The sequence below is a fragment of the Chiloscyllium plagiosum genome, unplaced genomic scaffold (assembly GCF_037043375.1).
Source record: "Chiloscyllium plagiosum isolate Xiang-an unplaced genomic scaffold, Cpla_swu_hap1 HiC_scaffold_33, whole genome shotgun sequence".
Lineage (NCBI taxonomy): Eukaryota > Metazoa > Chordata > Chondrichthyes > Orectolobiformes > Hemiscylliidae > Chiloscyllium > Chiloscyllium plagiosum.
The window spans coordinates 65,849,704-65,865,416 of record NW_028270171.1 but is presented as its reverse complement, the minus strand read 5'-3'; the positions used below and the strand labels follow the sequence as shown (position 1 = coordinate 65,865,416).

The following is a 15,713-nucleotide window of genomic DNA, read 5'->3' as shown; positions in this document are numbered from 1 at the left end:
CTGCAGCAGACAGCTGGAACTGACAACCGGAAGTGGCAGAGGCAAACCACTATAAATGCTGGAGGAAACATCACAGAAGTGCTTCACAGGAGGCTCCCAAGCTCTGAGGATGTCACCTAGACAGGGGACGAAACGTCTGTAACACAAATTCCCAGCTCGGCGAACAGATCCACAACACAGAGAAGAGGTTTCCACAGAAAGGATAGTCAATGAGGCCATTCAGGGGACAATCCTCAGGATCCTGAACAGGACCAGGATCATTTAATGTGGGGGGGTGGGGGGAAATGGGCAGAAAGGACTCCATCTGTGATGCAAGCCTTCTATAATTCTGGGACTGGGATCTTGCTGTGCATTAAAACAGCCACAGGCCAGTCAGTCAACCCAGACTCATTTACCTGCGTGAGAAAGTGAGGACTGCAGATGTTGGAGAGTCAGAGTTACAAAGTGTGGATCTGGGGAAGCCCAGCAGGTCAGCCAGGAGAGTCGATGGTTCTGGTCTGACCTGCTGGGCTTTTCCAGCTCCACACTTTTCCACTCAACTCCCTCTGCCCCAGCAACCTTGGGGCTCACAGCAACATTGGGGGGGGGGGGGGGCAGCAAAATATTTGAAGGGGGCATATTTGGTGAAGTAATTATTTGGGAGGGAATTTATTTGGGAAAGGGGATAAATTTGGGAGGACAGTGATAATGAAGGGCATACTATTTTTGAGGGGGTGCAAAATTGGGTGAGATCTTTCAGGTCTGAAATAGCAAAAAACAGAAAGGGAGGGTGAGAAAAAGAGAAAGAGATGGAGAGAGAGCGGATGGAGAAGGGGATGGGAGAAAGATGGGCAGAGAGAAACAGGGAGAGGGAGAGTGTGAGAGAAAGAGTGTGTATGTGTGACAGAGAGACAGACAGAAGGTCAGAGGGAGGGAGAGAGGGGCAAGTCAGACTAAGACTGAGGAGTTAAAACATGGACAGACTGAAGGGGTGACACTTTTTATTCCAGTTGGTTTCAACTCTCTCTCTCAATGGATTTTCACATTCCCTCTCTCCCATGCCCCTGGGTTTTGCTTCAGCCTGTCTCTCTCTCTCTCTCTGGTTCTGCTTCTGGGTCTGCGAGACTGTTTTCTCTCGCCCTCTCTCTCTCTCTGGATGGTCAGATGGCCTCTGTCTCTTGCCATACTGGTCTCCTCAGAAGGCCTCCAGAGATTCAGGCAATCAGTCTGCAGATAAACCCTGTTTTTGTTCATTTCTGGATGGTTTTCAGGAGCTTTCTATCGTTCCGGCCAACTAGGAGAATCCGTCAATAGTTTGAAGCATTGCCAATCATTTGGATGGCTTGTTGCTGTTAGTTTCTTTGTGTAGCAGGACCCGGTGCCTTCCTGTCTGGGCCCTCATTTGTTTGGTAGATACGTCTGTCTAGAATAACTGTTGCCTGGTACATTATGCTGTGTTTGTGCTGTGCCTGGTGTGCGGGTTTTGTTATTTGGGAGACTTACTTGGCCAGTAAACCTTGGCTCTCTATCTGTGATTTTGCCAGGAGGTTGTGACATCTCCCCCAACTCATCCACTTGAATGGAACGAAAAGAAGCTTATGCAATAAATTACAAACCTAATTTTACAAGTTGGTTCTGCTTGTTGTCAGAGTAGCCAGCTGTCTGTGCAAAAGCCATTGTGTACGTTTTCCAAACCGATGGTCTTATAGCTTCACTTGGAGGTCGCCACTGATGATGCTACCCAGCCAGGTAACGAAACGTCTGGATATCAAACCTATCAGCGAGCAAACCTACACCCCAAGTCTTACAGCTGATAAGTGATATCATAAAATCTTGACAGAACAGAATCAGACCATTCGGCCCATTGAGTCCTCAATGACCCTCTGAAGAGAATCCAGCTCAGACCCACTCCCCCAATGATATCCCTGAAACCCTGCACTTCCTATGGCTATTCCAGCTAGCCCGAATATCCATTGACACAATGGGCAATTTAACATGGCCAATCTGTCGTAATGGCAACTATGGGCAGGAAATCAATACTGGCCCAGCCAGGAACACTCAAACACTGCAAATGAATGAAACTAAGGTGATCACCCGGGGAGTTCCATCTACCTTCCAGCCCCTGGGGGTGTGTCCAGGTATTATTCACCATGATCGTACCCATCTGTTGCAGCCTGCAATCCTAACTACCGGTATCCCGAGATATATCAAGGTGAGTGAGGTTAGGACCACTGCTTGATGTGAGAGGAGCCGAATTTCTGGATAACAGGTTATGGGAATGCCATGGTATGACCTGTTCCTTCCCATTTACGTAAGTATGGTCCCTGGCAATGTTTCCTCTATCTCCACATTAAGTGGGAGGTAATCATGGTAGCCCATCCAAATACCTTTTTTATACAGCTTGGACTTCATCCTAACTTCGGTCAAGTGGAATCCCTCATAGTGGAATCCCAGCTGTCCCACCGAGAGTGTCCTTACAGCTGTTATTAACCCAGCCCTAGGTGAGCTGCTGTCACTCACAGTGAGAGACGTTGGTGTGGCTATTCTCCTGGAACAAATATTTATGCTGTTTGTCACTAACCCGGGATGGGACTTTCCCTTGGCTGACCTCCCTGAGCTCCTCCCTCAGCTGTTCCACCATCCCGTTACTGCACAGGGTGTGGTTTTACTGCTCACCGTCATCTCTGCTTGGGCCGTGGATGATCTGGTTAATCGTGTTGGCGTGACCCTCCAGTCTGGTCACTAAGTGATAGTTAGCCTGATTCTCCACGAGCTGTCTCATGGTCTTCTCTGGGTTCTCTGGGTTTTCTCAGGCTCATTAGAGAGTTGTTGGGTCAGGATCCTGAGTTTATTCTCCAAATTAGCCAAGTCAGCGTCCTGACCGGGAACACTCCTGCCCTGTATACCGTGGCAACATCATGAAGGAGTTCCCTTTTCTTTTGTCTGTTAATTACTTTTCTGGGTTCTGTGTTTTCCCTCAAATTTCCCTGTCCCTTGTCCCATATCCTGTGGGTTAGTTGGGAACATGATTATTTTAATGGGGAAGGACACCACTCTGATGACTGTATCCCTGATACATTCATTATGATTAGTGTCAGTTTGTGATAAATGTTAGTGAACAAGGAATTCCCTGTGAGTTTAATGACTAGTCCATTGTGAGAGCCTGGTATGTGTGGGACAAGCTGGGGGAGGAGTCTTCCCTCCTGGTCACAGCCCGTTTTTAATTTTGTTTCTGAGGAATTCTCCCTGTTGGGCTTCCTGGGATATTGCTGTCCGAAAATGACCCCTAGTCCAGGCAGGGTGCTTAGTATCCTACTACCATGCACCCATTCTCGGGGAAACCCTACCAATCGCTTCTGATGCCTGAGCTCCTGAAACACAATGTGGAAATCCTAAAGTCTAATTCGTCTTCAGCAATTAATTAGCAGAGAGCCCAAGCCTCACTACGGGCGCGATTGAGGGGTCGAATCCCAGGTGTCCCTCCTCCTTTCTGAGACATGGGAGACAAAGGGTCGGGCCCAGTTTCTCATCGCTAAGAGAGATGCAGGTCATAGCTCCAAAAACCCAGACAAATTGGACCCAGAGTCTCCGGGTGAAGCTGACGGGGGGAGTGGAGGGGCATTCTCCTGGTTGTTGTTCTGCAGTTATGTAGCGCCTCTGCAGGATATGCCTTATCCTGCCCTCGAGCAGTGAGGATCGCTGCCTTCATCTCATCATGGATGCCCCTCCCTAGCTGTTGGCCCTCAGGGAGGGCTCAATAGCCTGCTGGACTAAAGCACATGGCGATTCATTTGGTTTGCTCCTCAGCGTCCAGTCCGGGTATAACAGACTGTCAGTCAATCTCATCCAAACATGTATCTGGGTCAGAGATGGGATCTTTTTGGTGCTGCCCACCAGCTGGGTGCCTGGACTGGCTGTTGTGTACGGAGTGAGACCATCAGCTGTCTGACACTGGGTAACCAGAGGGTTCATGGAATCTGAGTTCAGCTCTGGGTCAGGGCTGGGGGCAAAAGGTGCAGTTACCTGGGAGCAAGGCAGTGGGAGTCCCCATCTGTGAGCGGGTGTGGGATGTGTCAGTGTGGGGAGCTGTCATTATCTCCCTGGGGAGGTAGAACACCAAAGACACACATTATCCATTCTGGGAGGAGCCCTGGTTCCCTCGGGATTGTATTTGCTCATGGCACCTCCTACTAGGGCCTGATGTGTGTTGCTCAGTATTGCAGGTGTACAGGACCCATGCAACTGCTTGGAGCTCATACACTGTCCTTCCATGTAACCTGAGGCTGCCTCCGAATCCCCAGAGACCCCCCTTTCACTGGATTGGGCTCTTCCCATTTGTAACTGGAGTAGTCCCATGTGGGTGATATTTTCCTGCAACGTTCTGTCCTGCTCATTGTGTCAGAGACCTAGCTCTGTCACAGCCTGTCGGTTTCCCTGGGGTGACTGGATCCCAGCTGCCTTATCCCAGCCGGGGGTCCTCCAGGCTATTGGCAGTGGAATGAGCTTTCCAGCTTCCTTCCCCAGTCCTCTATGGGCTTCTCACCACAGCTCCTGTGCCAGGAATCCTTCGGTGCAAGGCCAGGCTGGCTTCCTGCCAAATGCTGCAGGACTGTTTCACATTTGTACCGGTTCGTGTTCGTGTTGCTTTGGATGCTTCTGTAGTATGGACACCTGGGTACATTCATAGAGTCATAGAGTTCTACAGTATGGAGACAGGCTCTTTGGCCCAAACTGGTCCATCCACACTAACCCCGTTTCCCTGCACTTGGCCCATATCCTTCCAATACGTTCCTCTCCATGTATTTGTCCAAGTGCATTTTAAATGTTATTAAATGTATCCTCCTCGACCACTTGCACTGGTAGTTCATTCCGTATGTGTACCACCCTCTGGAGAAAAGCATTGTCCCTCAGGTTCCCTTTTAATCTTCCCCTTTCAACTTAAACTGATGCCCTTTCATCCTTGATTCCCCAAGCCTTGGATAAAGACTGAGTGCATTCACCCTATCCATGCCTCCCATGATCTTATACACCTCTATAAGGACACCCCTCAGTCTCCTACACACGGAAGAAAATGTCCAAACTTGTCCAACCTCTCTCTATAACCGTCTAGTTGAGTTCTGGCAACATCCTTGTAAATTCCTTCTGCACTCTTTCCAGTTTAAAGAAATCCTTGCTATAGCAAGGTGGGTAAAACTGAACATAATATTCCAAGTGCGGCCTCACCAACATCCTGCACAACTACAACAGAACTTCCCAACTTCGATATTCCATGCCCTGACTGATGAAGGGCCCAGTGTGCCAAAAGCCTTCTTCACTGCCCTATCTCCCTGTGACTCCACTCTCAGAGAACAGTGCACATGGAATCCAAGCTCCCTCTCTTCCACTACACTCCTTCAGTCCCTCCCATTCACCATGAAACCCCTGTCTTGATTTGACTTTCCAAAATGCTAGATCTCGCACTTGTCTATATTAACCTCCATTTGGCATTTCTCAGCCCAATTCCCCAGCTGATCAAGGCCCTGTTGCAATTGCTGAGAACCTTCCTCACTTAATTTAGTGTAATCTGAAAACTTTCTAATCATGCCTTAAACATCCTCGTCCAAATCATTGATATAGATAACAAACAGTAATGGGCCTAGCACTGACCAACTCAGTGGCACAGTGGCTCAGTGGTTAGCACTGCTGCCTCACAGGTGGGTCTGGGTACAATTCCCACCTCACATGATTGTCTGTGTGGGTTTGATCCTGTTAGGGTTAGATTTCCTACAGTATGGAAACAGGCCATTTGACCCAACAAGTCCACACCGACCTGCTGAAGAGTAACCCACCCAGAGGCATTCTCCCTGCTCAATATTTACCCAGGACGAATGCACCTGGCACTATGGGCAATTTAGCACGGCCAATTCATCTGACCTGTACATTTTTGGAATGGGGAGGAAACCCAGAGGAAACCCATGCAGACAGAGGGAGAATGTGCAAACTCCACACAGTCACCCGAGGCTGGGGTCGAACCCGGGTCCCTTGCGCTGTGAGGCAGCAGTGCCAACCACTGAGCCACCATGCCACACCAATTGAGTTTGTACGTTCTCCCTGTGTCTGCGTGGGTTTCGTCTGGGTGCACCGGTTTCCGCCCACAATCCAAAGATCTGCAGGTCAAGTAAATTGGAAATGCTCAATTGCCGAAAATGTTCATGGATGTGTAAGTAAGTTGCATTAGTCAGTGGTAAATGTAGAGTAATAAAGTAGGGGAATGGGTTTGAGTGAAATAATCTTCAGAGGGCCAGTGGTTTGTTGGGCCGAAGGGCCTTTTTCCACAGAGGAGGGATTCTATGATTCTAAGACCGCTGAGGCACACCACTAGTCACAGGCCTCCAGTCTGACTGTTACCCTCTGCTTCCTACCATCAAGCAAATTGTGTACCCAGCTTGCTAACGCCCCCTGGATTCCATGCAATCTAACCTTCCAGAGCAAGGTATTATGTGGAACCTTAGCAAAGGCCTTCCTGAAATCTGTAGAGTCTAAATGTACTGGCCTGCCCTCGTCAAACTTCCTGATCACTTCAATAAAGAACGCTGACAAATTTGTGAGGCATGGTCTCCCATGCACAAGGCAATGCTGACTACTCCCAATCAAATGTTGTATTTCCAAATGCATGTCTATCTAATCTCTGAACATCTTCTCAAGTAACTTACTTCCCACGGATCTTAGGTTTACTGATCTATTGTTCCCAGGTTTATCTTTGCAGCCCGTCTTGAATAAGGGCGCAACATATGCTGCCCTCCAGTCTTCCGGGACCTCACCCGTGGCTAACGGTTAGGCAAAAAATCAGCAGGGACCCTACAAGTACTTCCCTCGCCTCTTGAGGTGCGGTTGGATATGTTTGGGCAGATGCAGGAGATTTATCCACCTTTATACAGTCTAATGCATTCAACACATCCTCTCCTGTGATATGGTCTGACCCCAAGAGATAATCACTAACTTTCCCAAGTTCCCAAACCTTCATGTCCTTCTCCAAGGTCAACACAGAGGAGAAATAACTCCTGCGATTCTGCACACACATGTCCACTTTGGCCCGTGAAGGGTCCGATTTTCTCTCTAGTTATTCTTTTTTCTTTGGGAGGGGGAGATTGCGGTGTTGGGTAGGGATCAGTCAGGAAGGGGGGTGATTGCAGTACTGGGTATGGATCAGTCAGTGAGGGGGTGGGTGCAGTGTTGGGTAGGGATTAGTCAGGGAGGGAGAGATTACAGTGTGGGTAGGGATCAGTCAGGGAGGGAGTGGGTGCAGTGTTGGGTAGGGATCAGTCAGGGAGGGGGAAATTACAGTGTTGGGTAGGGATCAGTCAGGGAGGGGGAAATTACAGTGTTGGGTAGGAATCAGTCAGGGAGGGGGTGAGTGCAGTGTTGGTTAGGGATCAGTCAGGGAGGGGGTGAGTGCAGTGTTGGGTAGGCATCAGTCAGTGAGGGGGGTCAGTGCAGTGTTGGGTAGGGGTCAGTCAGGGAGGGGGAGATTGCAGTATTGGGTAGGGATCAGTCAGTGAGGGGAAATTGCAGTGTTGGGTAGGGATCAGTCAAGGAGGGGGAGATTGCAGTGTTGTGTAGGGATCAGTCAGGGAGGGGGAGACTACAGTGTTGGGTAGGGATCAGTCAGGGAGGGGGTGAGTGCAGTGTGGGGTAGGGATCAGTCAGGGAGAGGGTGAGTGCAGTGTTGGGTAGGGATCAGTCGGGGGGGAGATTGCAGTGTTGGGTAGGGATCAGTCAGGGAGGGGGAGATTGCAGTGTTGGGTAGGAATCAGTCAGGGAGGGGGAGATTGCAGATTTGGGTAGGGATCAGTCAGGGAGGGGGAGAGTGCAGTGTTGGGTAGGGATCAGTCAGGGAGGGGGTGAGTGCAGTGTTAGGTAGGGATCAGTCAGGGAGGGGGGATTGCAGTGTTGGGTAGGGATCAGTCAGGGAGGGGGAGATTGCAGTGTTGGGTAGGGATCAGTCAGGGAGGGGGAGATTGCAGTGTTGGGTAGGGATCAGTCAGGGAGGGGGTGAGTGCAGTGTTGGGTAGGGATCAGTCAGGGAGGGGGAGACTACAGTGTTGGGTAGGGATCAGTCAGGGAGGGGGTGAGTGCAGTGTTGTGTAGGGATCAGTCAGGGAGGGGGAGACTACAGTGTTGGGTAGGGATCAGTCAGGGAGGGGGTGAGTGCAGTGTTGGGTAGGGATCAGTCAGGGAGGGGGTGAGTGCAGTGTTGGGTAGGGATCAGTCGAGGGGGTGATTACAGCGTTGGGTAGGGATCAGTCAGGGTGGGGGCGATTGCAGTGTTGTATCGGGATCAGTCAGGGAGGGGGAGACTACAGTGTTGGGTAGGGATCAGTCCGGGAGGGGGTGAGTGCAGTGTTGGGTAGGGATCAGTCAGGGAGGGGGTGAGTGCAGTGTTGGGTAGGGATCAGTCAGGGAGGGGGAGATTGCTGTGTTGTATCGGGATCCGTCAGTGAGGGGGTGATTGCAGTGTTGGGTAGGGATCAGTCAGGGGGAGGGGTGACTGCAGTGTCGGTGAATCTGGTTTTTGGTGACACTACAGATGGATGTACAGTCTGTATCTTGAACTGTAACCAACGAATCCACATTGTTCCAAAGTCAATGTATGTTGGCTGCAAGTTAGAAAGTGCTGTTTGAATTTAAGCACAGCAACCCCTGCCATCTGAGAGATGAGTTGTTCCAAAATAGATACAAGATCCAATTACTTGAGGTTTGGCTGCTGTTTTGACCACAATTCCAATTTACCCAATTAGTTTAAGTTGTGCCCAGGATACCAGAAACCAATGGCATTTGGTTTGATTGTTTTGACACCTTGAAACTGATTATAAGAGTTTATTGAGTCGTGGGTGTTATTTAAACCCGGTATTTTGAAAGTATGAGGGAGAGCAACTGCCATCGAATAGCGAGCAACTGCTGCCGAGCCCGAGAGCTAAATGGCCATCTCGCATCTTCCTCTCAAAGAAATTAGAAAACAATTTCAACCAAAGTACCTTTTCATGTATTACCTTCTCACATTAAAAAAAAAGAAACAAGACGGTCCAGCGAGATCAGCAGATAGAGGATTGAATTCAGAGGAACCTGTTTGGTCTTGTGATTAAGTTAATGCAATGCTTAAAAAAGTGTCCAGTTTAATAATTGGAACAGTGTACGTTTGTGCAGTTGGCGTCAGATACTAAGTAGGTAAAAGAAGGGGACTTGGATTTGTGAACATTTGTTGTTTAGTGTTCACTATTAGAGTTAAGAAAATAATTATAATTTTCTTAATGTATTGGAATTTTAGAGTTCTCTGTCCCTATTATTTTAACAGATTACAGAGTGAACCAAGACTCTCTGGGTGTGTGGTTTAATTAACAGAGAAGTTCGACCTCTGTACCGTAATCAATGGCAGGAAATTTCTGATGAGACTGCAATGGATCAGAAACCCAAAGAAACGGGAAGCTTGATGCTGTAAAATAGAGGCCAGTCATTTGTTTGGTGAGTGGGTTCTAATAATATCATGTAATCACCTGCCACGATTTCTCACTTCAAAACAACTCATAGATAGCTATTTGGGACATTAGTATAGGGTTGGTTGACATGGAATATTTACAGATTAACTAGTCTGTTTAACTGTATCAGTACCCGCTGAAGAAATTGATTTTTGATGGACACTTAGAGGGTTCCAAGCTGATAGGACTTACCCACTTTCCTAGACAATTCCTTTGGATTATGCTATAATGGGGAATCTGCCGGTTCCCAGATCAACCCTGCCTCTACACTGGGATAAGGACTCTCTGTCGGATGTGATGGAATATGCTCCACTTGCCTGTATGAATGCAGCTCCAATAAACACTCAAGAAACTTGACACCAACCAGGACAAAGCACCCCACCCATAAATATCCACCCCCACCACCGAAGATGCTCAGGAGCAGCAGTGTGTACCACCTACAAATGCAGTGCAGATATTCACCAAAGATTCTCAGACAACACCTTACAAACGCACAGCCACTTCCATTTAGGACAATGGCAACAAATACATGGGAACACCACCTTATGCAAATTGCCTTCCAAGCTTCTGACCATCTTGAAGTGGAAATATATCCCTGTGTCAAATTCCTGGAATTCCTTCCCTAACAACGTTATGGGTTGACCTACATGGACAATAGCGGTTCAAGAAGGCAGTTCACCACCAATTTCTCGAAGGGCAACTAGGGATGGGTAATAAATGCTGGGCCTGGGCAGTGATGCCAACATCCCATGAATGAATTTGAAAAATTGTTTCATGTCTGGAACAACAGGACCCTCCTGTGGCTTCACTAAGGAAGTTTATTTATTCATTATGCAATTTGTGTTAGTCGTTGCTTTGCTGTGTTAGTGATCTTCACTCTGAACCGAGATAATGTTGCTGCATAAATAAACTTGTTTGTGCAGCAACTTAGGGTCTGCAGCATATAACCAAGTTTTGGGAAGTTATGCAGGAAAAGCGAGTAATCTTCAGGATGGACTCCTTGAATAACAGAATGTAAGAAACTTAAAACATAGATGAACAACAGGAGGATGAAGCTCCAAGACATGGTGAGGAGCAAAATCACAGACTTCCTCCTGCTCTCCATCTCTGGGTCTCTGTGCTGTAGATACTGCACACAATGCAGTTTTGTTGCCCACCATCATTATTGCTGGGACACCCTGTGCAGTATCTGCAGGAACAGGATGAGGGAGGAGTTCAGACAGGCCAGCCAAGGGAAAGCCCCGCTGCAAATTTGTGACAAACAGTGTAAACATTTGTTCCAGGAAAAGACCCACCCCAATATCTCTCACTGTCAGTTTAAATTACATTTCCTATAATATGGAAACAGGCTCGACAGCCAAAAAGTCCACACTGGCCCTCTGAAAAGGAACCCACTCAGACTCATTTCCCTACCCTATATTTACCCCTGACAAAGCACCTATCACTGTGGGCAAGTTAGCATGGCCAATTCACCTAACCTGCACATCTTTGGCCTATGGGTGGAAACCCATGCAGACACGGGGAGAATGTGCAAACTCCACACAGACAGTCGCCCAAGGCTGGAAATGAAGCCATGTCCCTGGTGCTGTGAGGCAGCTATGCTGACCACTGAGCCACCATCCATCCCAATTACAGCAGCTCACCAAGGTCTGGTTTAATGGCAACTGCAAGGGCACTCTCAGTGCTAGGGCTTCCAATTATCCCAAGTGACGAAGTTAGGATGATGGTCCAAATATCGGAATTATATTAAAAAAATGTATTTAGATGGCTTATCATATCTTCCTCCCACATAATGTGGAAATAGAAGGGACATTGACAGGGACCACTCTTAAGCAAATGTGAAGGAACAGGCCATATGATCACATGCCCATAGCCTGTCATCCATGAATTCGGCTCCTCTCACATCAAGCTGTGGTCCTAACTGCACTCACCATGATATATCTCGGGATACTGATGGTTACGATTGCAGCTTGGAAAAGGCACATATCCCCACACATGGGTATGATCCTGATGAATACAGACCAGGGGCTATAAGGTAGATGGAACCTCTAGGGTTATCACTTTATTCTTATCCATTGATGGGATGTGGGCATCACTGGCTGGGCCAGTGTTTATTATTCGTCCCTAGTTGCCCTTTGGGAAGGATGAAGAATGACAATAAGAGTTTGTTCAATAATACCTCCATTGTTGGAAGCCCATCTTGTTCACTCAATCCCCTTCCTCCAGGAAAGCCCTTCATGTACCTCTGGAACCTGGGTCATTAGGGATGGGGAATAAATGCTGACGTCAGCAGTAATGCATACATTCAGTGTGTAAGAAGAATCACATTTCCACAGTGAGTGAAATGCTCTTGTTTAAAGAGGGCAGCTCCTACTCTAGAGAACAGAAGACCAGCTCTGAGATATATTTTCACACGTGGAATAAACTGGCTCGATGCAGCATTGGTTGACATCATTTTTGATCTTGTAATGGGGCTCACAGTATTTGTTTGGGCACCATTATTGCTGGGAGATTCCAGGTTCTGATTTTTTTGTTATTTCATTATGATATACTGAACAGCAACGCTCCTTCGTAATTGGGATTAAACTTGTTATTGTATTAGTTTGTTCATTGTCAGAGTTTTGACACAAAGTTGAGCAATGTTGTCGTGTCAGTCTCCCAAAGGAGTTTTCAGACAGTATAAGGCAGCATCTCTGGGAATGCATCAGCCCAGTATTTCAAACAAGGAGCTTGTCAGCTGCCTGAAGGGACAGATCACCCTCACATGGCAAAATGCATCCACCACCTCAGCAGGTGGAGAAGGTGTTCTACACCATCCTTGCTTCTATTGGCGTTCCTGGACATTTTGGACTTACTTTAATCTGCTGCTGATCTGCTCTCTGGTTTTACCTTTTGAACAACAACGTCGCCATCTCATTGACTGGTCAGCCCACATCCAGACCCCAGAACAGTGATAACAATCCAGTGAGCAGCATTCATGATACAATTTTCCATTGACAGAGACTCCCAAAGTCACTGTTGCTGGAGAATTTCCTGACTTTAGTATTCTGTCATCTGTTCTGGTTTCGTATGTTCTGAAGGTATGAAGGGAGATCATGCAACTTAGTTCTGAAGAAGGGTCTCCGGACTTGAAATATTTACTCTACTTTCTCTCTCACAGATGCTTGCCAGACCTGCTGAACAATTTCTGTTTTTTTTTTCATATGCAAATGAAGCCTGTGTTCGGAAGAATCTTGAAGGTTAAGGGTTGATCTGAGTGAAGTCCTCCAAGACATTAACACAAAAAGATAAATGATTTCCATTGGCTGGCAATTCTCTAATGAGGGGGCACAGTCTGAGAATGAGAGCCAGAGCGTTCAGTAGGAATGTAAGGAAGCACTTCTACACACAATGGATGGGAGAGGTTTGGAACTCTCTTCCACAAACGAGAGTGGATACTGGAACTGTTAGTCAGTTTAAATGAGAAAGTTTTTTAAAACAAGTAACTGAATGATACATGTGTTTTGATTTGTGAAGCTGCATCCATCTCCCATGCCCCCCAGAAATGTTCTCGTTCTCACAGTCTCTGGTTAGAGAATTCAAGTCTTGACAGATTATCCTCCTGGTCTCTGTACGTTGAGGTGTTTGTCAGGTACAGATGTGTAGATTTTGAGTGCAAATATCACCACAGTGCAAACACTCCCTTGTTGTCACTAAGGGAGCCCTGAATGCTCTGTTATACCGCACTTAGTCATAGAGATGTACAGCATGGAAACAAACCCTTCGGTCCAAATCGTTCATGCCAACTAGATATCCTAACCTAATCTAGTCTCTTTTGCCAGCACTTTGCCCGTATCCCTCTTAGCTTTACTATTCATATACCCGTCCAGATGCCTTTTCAATGCTGTAATTCTACCAATCTCCACCACTTCCTCTGGGAGCTCATTCCATACACACACAATCATCTATGTGAAAATGTTGTCTCCTTAGGTCCATTTTATATCTTTCCCTCTTACTCTAAGCCTATGCCCTCCAATTTAGGACTCTCTCACCCCAGGGAAAAGACTTCGTCCGATCCATGCCCCTCGTGATTTTATGAAACTTGAGAAGCCTCCAACGCTCCAGGGAAAACAGCCCCAGCCTATTTCAGACTCTCCCTATAGCACAAATCCTCCACCCTGACAATATCTTTGTAAATCTTTTCTGAACCCTTTCAAGATTCACAACATTCTTCGTTCGGAAGGAGACCAGAATTGCACGTGGCCTAACCAATGTCCTGTACATCCACAACATCACCTCCTAATTCCAATACTCAATCTTCTGACCAATAAAGGAAAGCATACCAAATGTCTTCTTCACTATACTATCTGCCAACAACTCTACTTACAAAGAACTATGAACTGGCACTCCAATGTCTCTTTGTTCAGCAACACACCCTTACCAGTAAGTGGATATTACATGCTCTGATTTGCTTTTCCAAAATATAGCACCTCGTATTTATCTAAATTAAACTTCAACTCCACTGCTCGGCCTATTGGCCCATCTGATAAAGATCCCATTGTGCTCTGAGGTAACCTTCTTCACTGTCCATTGCACCTTCAATTTTGTTGCCACCTGCAAACTTACTAACTATACCTCCTACGTTTGCATCCAAATCATTTATATAAATGACGAAAAGCAGTGGACTCAACACCGATCCTTGTAGCACATCACTGGGCACAGGCATCCAGTCTGAAAAGCAACCTTACACCACCACCTCTTGCCTTCGAGCTAATTCAAATGGCTAATTATCCCTGTATTCCATATGATCTAAGCTTGCTAACCAGTATCCAATGGGAAACCTTGTCAAACATCTTACTGAAGTCCATACAGATCCCGTTCACCGCTCTGCCCTCATCAATCCTCTTTGTTACTTCTTCAAAAAAATCAGTCGAGTTCGTGTGTCATGATTTCCCACACACAAAACTTTTTCTACTTTCAAATTAATCGAACTTTGGTCACTGGCCCAAAAGTGCTCCCCCACTGACACCTCAGTCACCTCTCCTCAGTCTGTTTCCATTGTAATAGGCTGCTTCATTGCTGTGAATTTGAATTAAAATTAGAAAAATCTTGACTGATTGGACGCTGCTTCTCGATCAGGTATCTAGTGGGGCAGGATCACAGGACACCGAATTTATAATAATAAGCTGGTAAAGCTAGTGTGCTTCCAAATAAACCCGTTGGACTATAACCAGGTGTTGTGTGATTTTTAACTTTGGCCAGTACAACACTGACACATCTAAGTCCTCATAGAATCCCAACAGTGTGGAAACAGGCCGTTCGGCCCAATAAGTACACACCAAGTGAATTTGATTGATTCATTCATTGATTTCAGTGAAGGGACATTTCAGCACCTTCTTCAGTTGCTGCCTGAACTTTGTCAGGGTCATGGCAAAACTGCCATGCAGCAACTGAGAAACTGCATCATGAATCCCAATTCCAGCACAATTCATGTTGATACGTAGACCATTAGCCCATCACAAATATTTGGCTCCATTTGAATACATTGTTAACACTAACAGTAACACGATGGATTTACTTCAGTTTTGCATTTCGGTGTCCCTGTGAGATTCTCCACTGGTCTCCTGCGGGCTCTGCTGGTCTGATGATGTGTCTGATGATGAAAACATTGAGCAGCAGATACAGGGGAAATTGGAAAGTCGGGTTAGAATGTGGTGGAGGAACTCAATTATGATCCAGACTGAAGAGTAATAAACACCGATTGTTACATCACAAAGCCAGGGGGGTGTTATCCAGCCAATACCGAGCTGGGAGCATAAAATACCAGAAGATGTTCTTTAAACAGCTCAGCACAGTCGCTGTTCCCAGAACAGTTTTCTAAATGCAATATTTAATTTTCAGCTTCAGGCAACAAATGGCCACAAATCAATCGAAAGTGAAGGTGATAGCAAACCAGACAGGACCGTCCTACCGATATAAAGCAGTACAGCAAATATATTATACATGGGGATGCCCCACAGGAAACTGTGGTGTTCTCAATAATCAATCAGAATGTGTCTCAATATCAGGTTGAGGATAACGACCAGTCGACCTGCCACTTCAATGGCCACCAGGTAATGGGTATCACATGGAGACAATCCACAATCTTTAACAAGCAGCATGAAGGTCATCACTGCATTAACTGTGAAGAAGGCAAGCAAGCAAATTATACATCAATTTGGAGGTAAGGTTGCAGTACTTTAA

The 15,713-nt window shown here is 46.8% G+C and overlaps 1 protein-coding gene across 1 annotated transcript in view; it reads left to right on the top strand.

Annotated features, from left to right (window-relative positions):
• LOC148141519 (uncharacterized) overlaps positions 1–15,449 on the top strand; it is a 49,760-nt gene extending 34,311 nt beyond the window's left edge. The window contains exon 3 of the mRNA XM_087978138.1: positions 15,372–15,449. Coding sequence (XP_087834264.1) covers positions 15,372–15,449 — 78 coding nt within the window. The remainder of the gene's footprint in view (positions 1–15,371) is intronic.
• Positions 15,450–15,713: the final 264 nt, after the last annotated feature.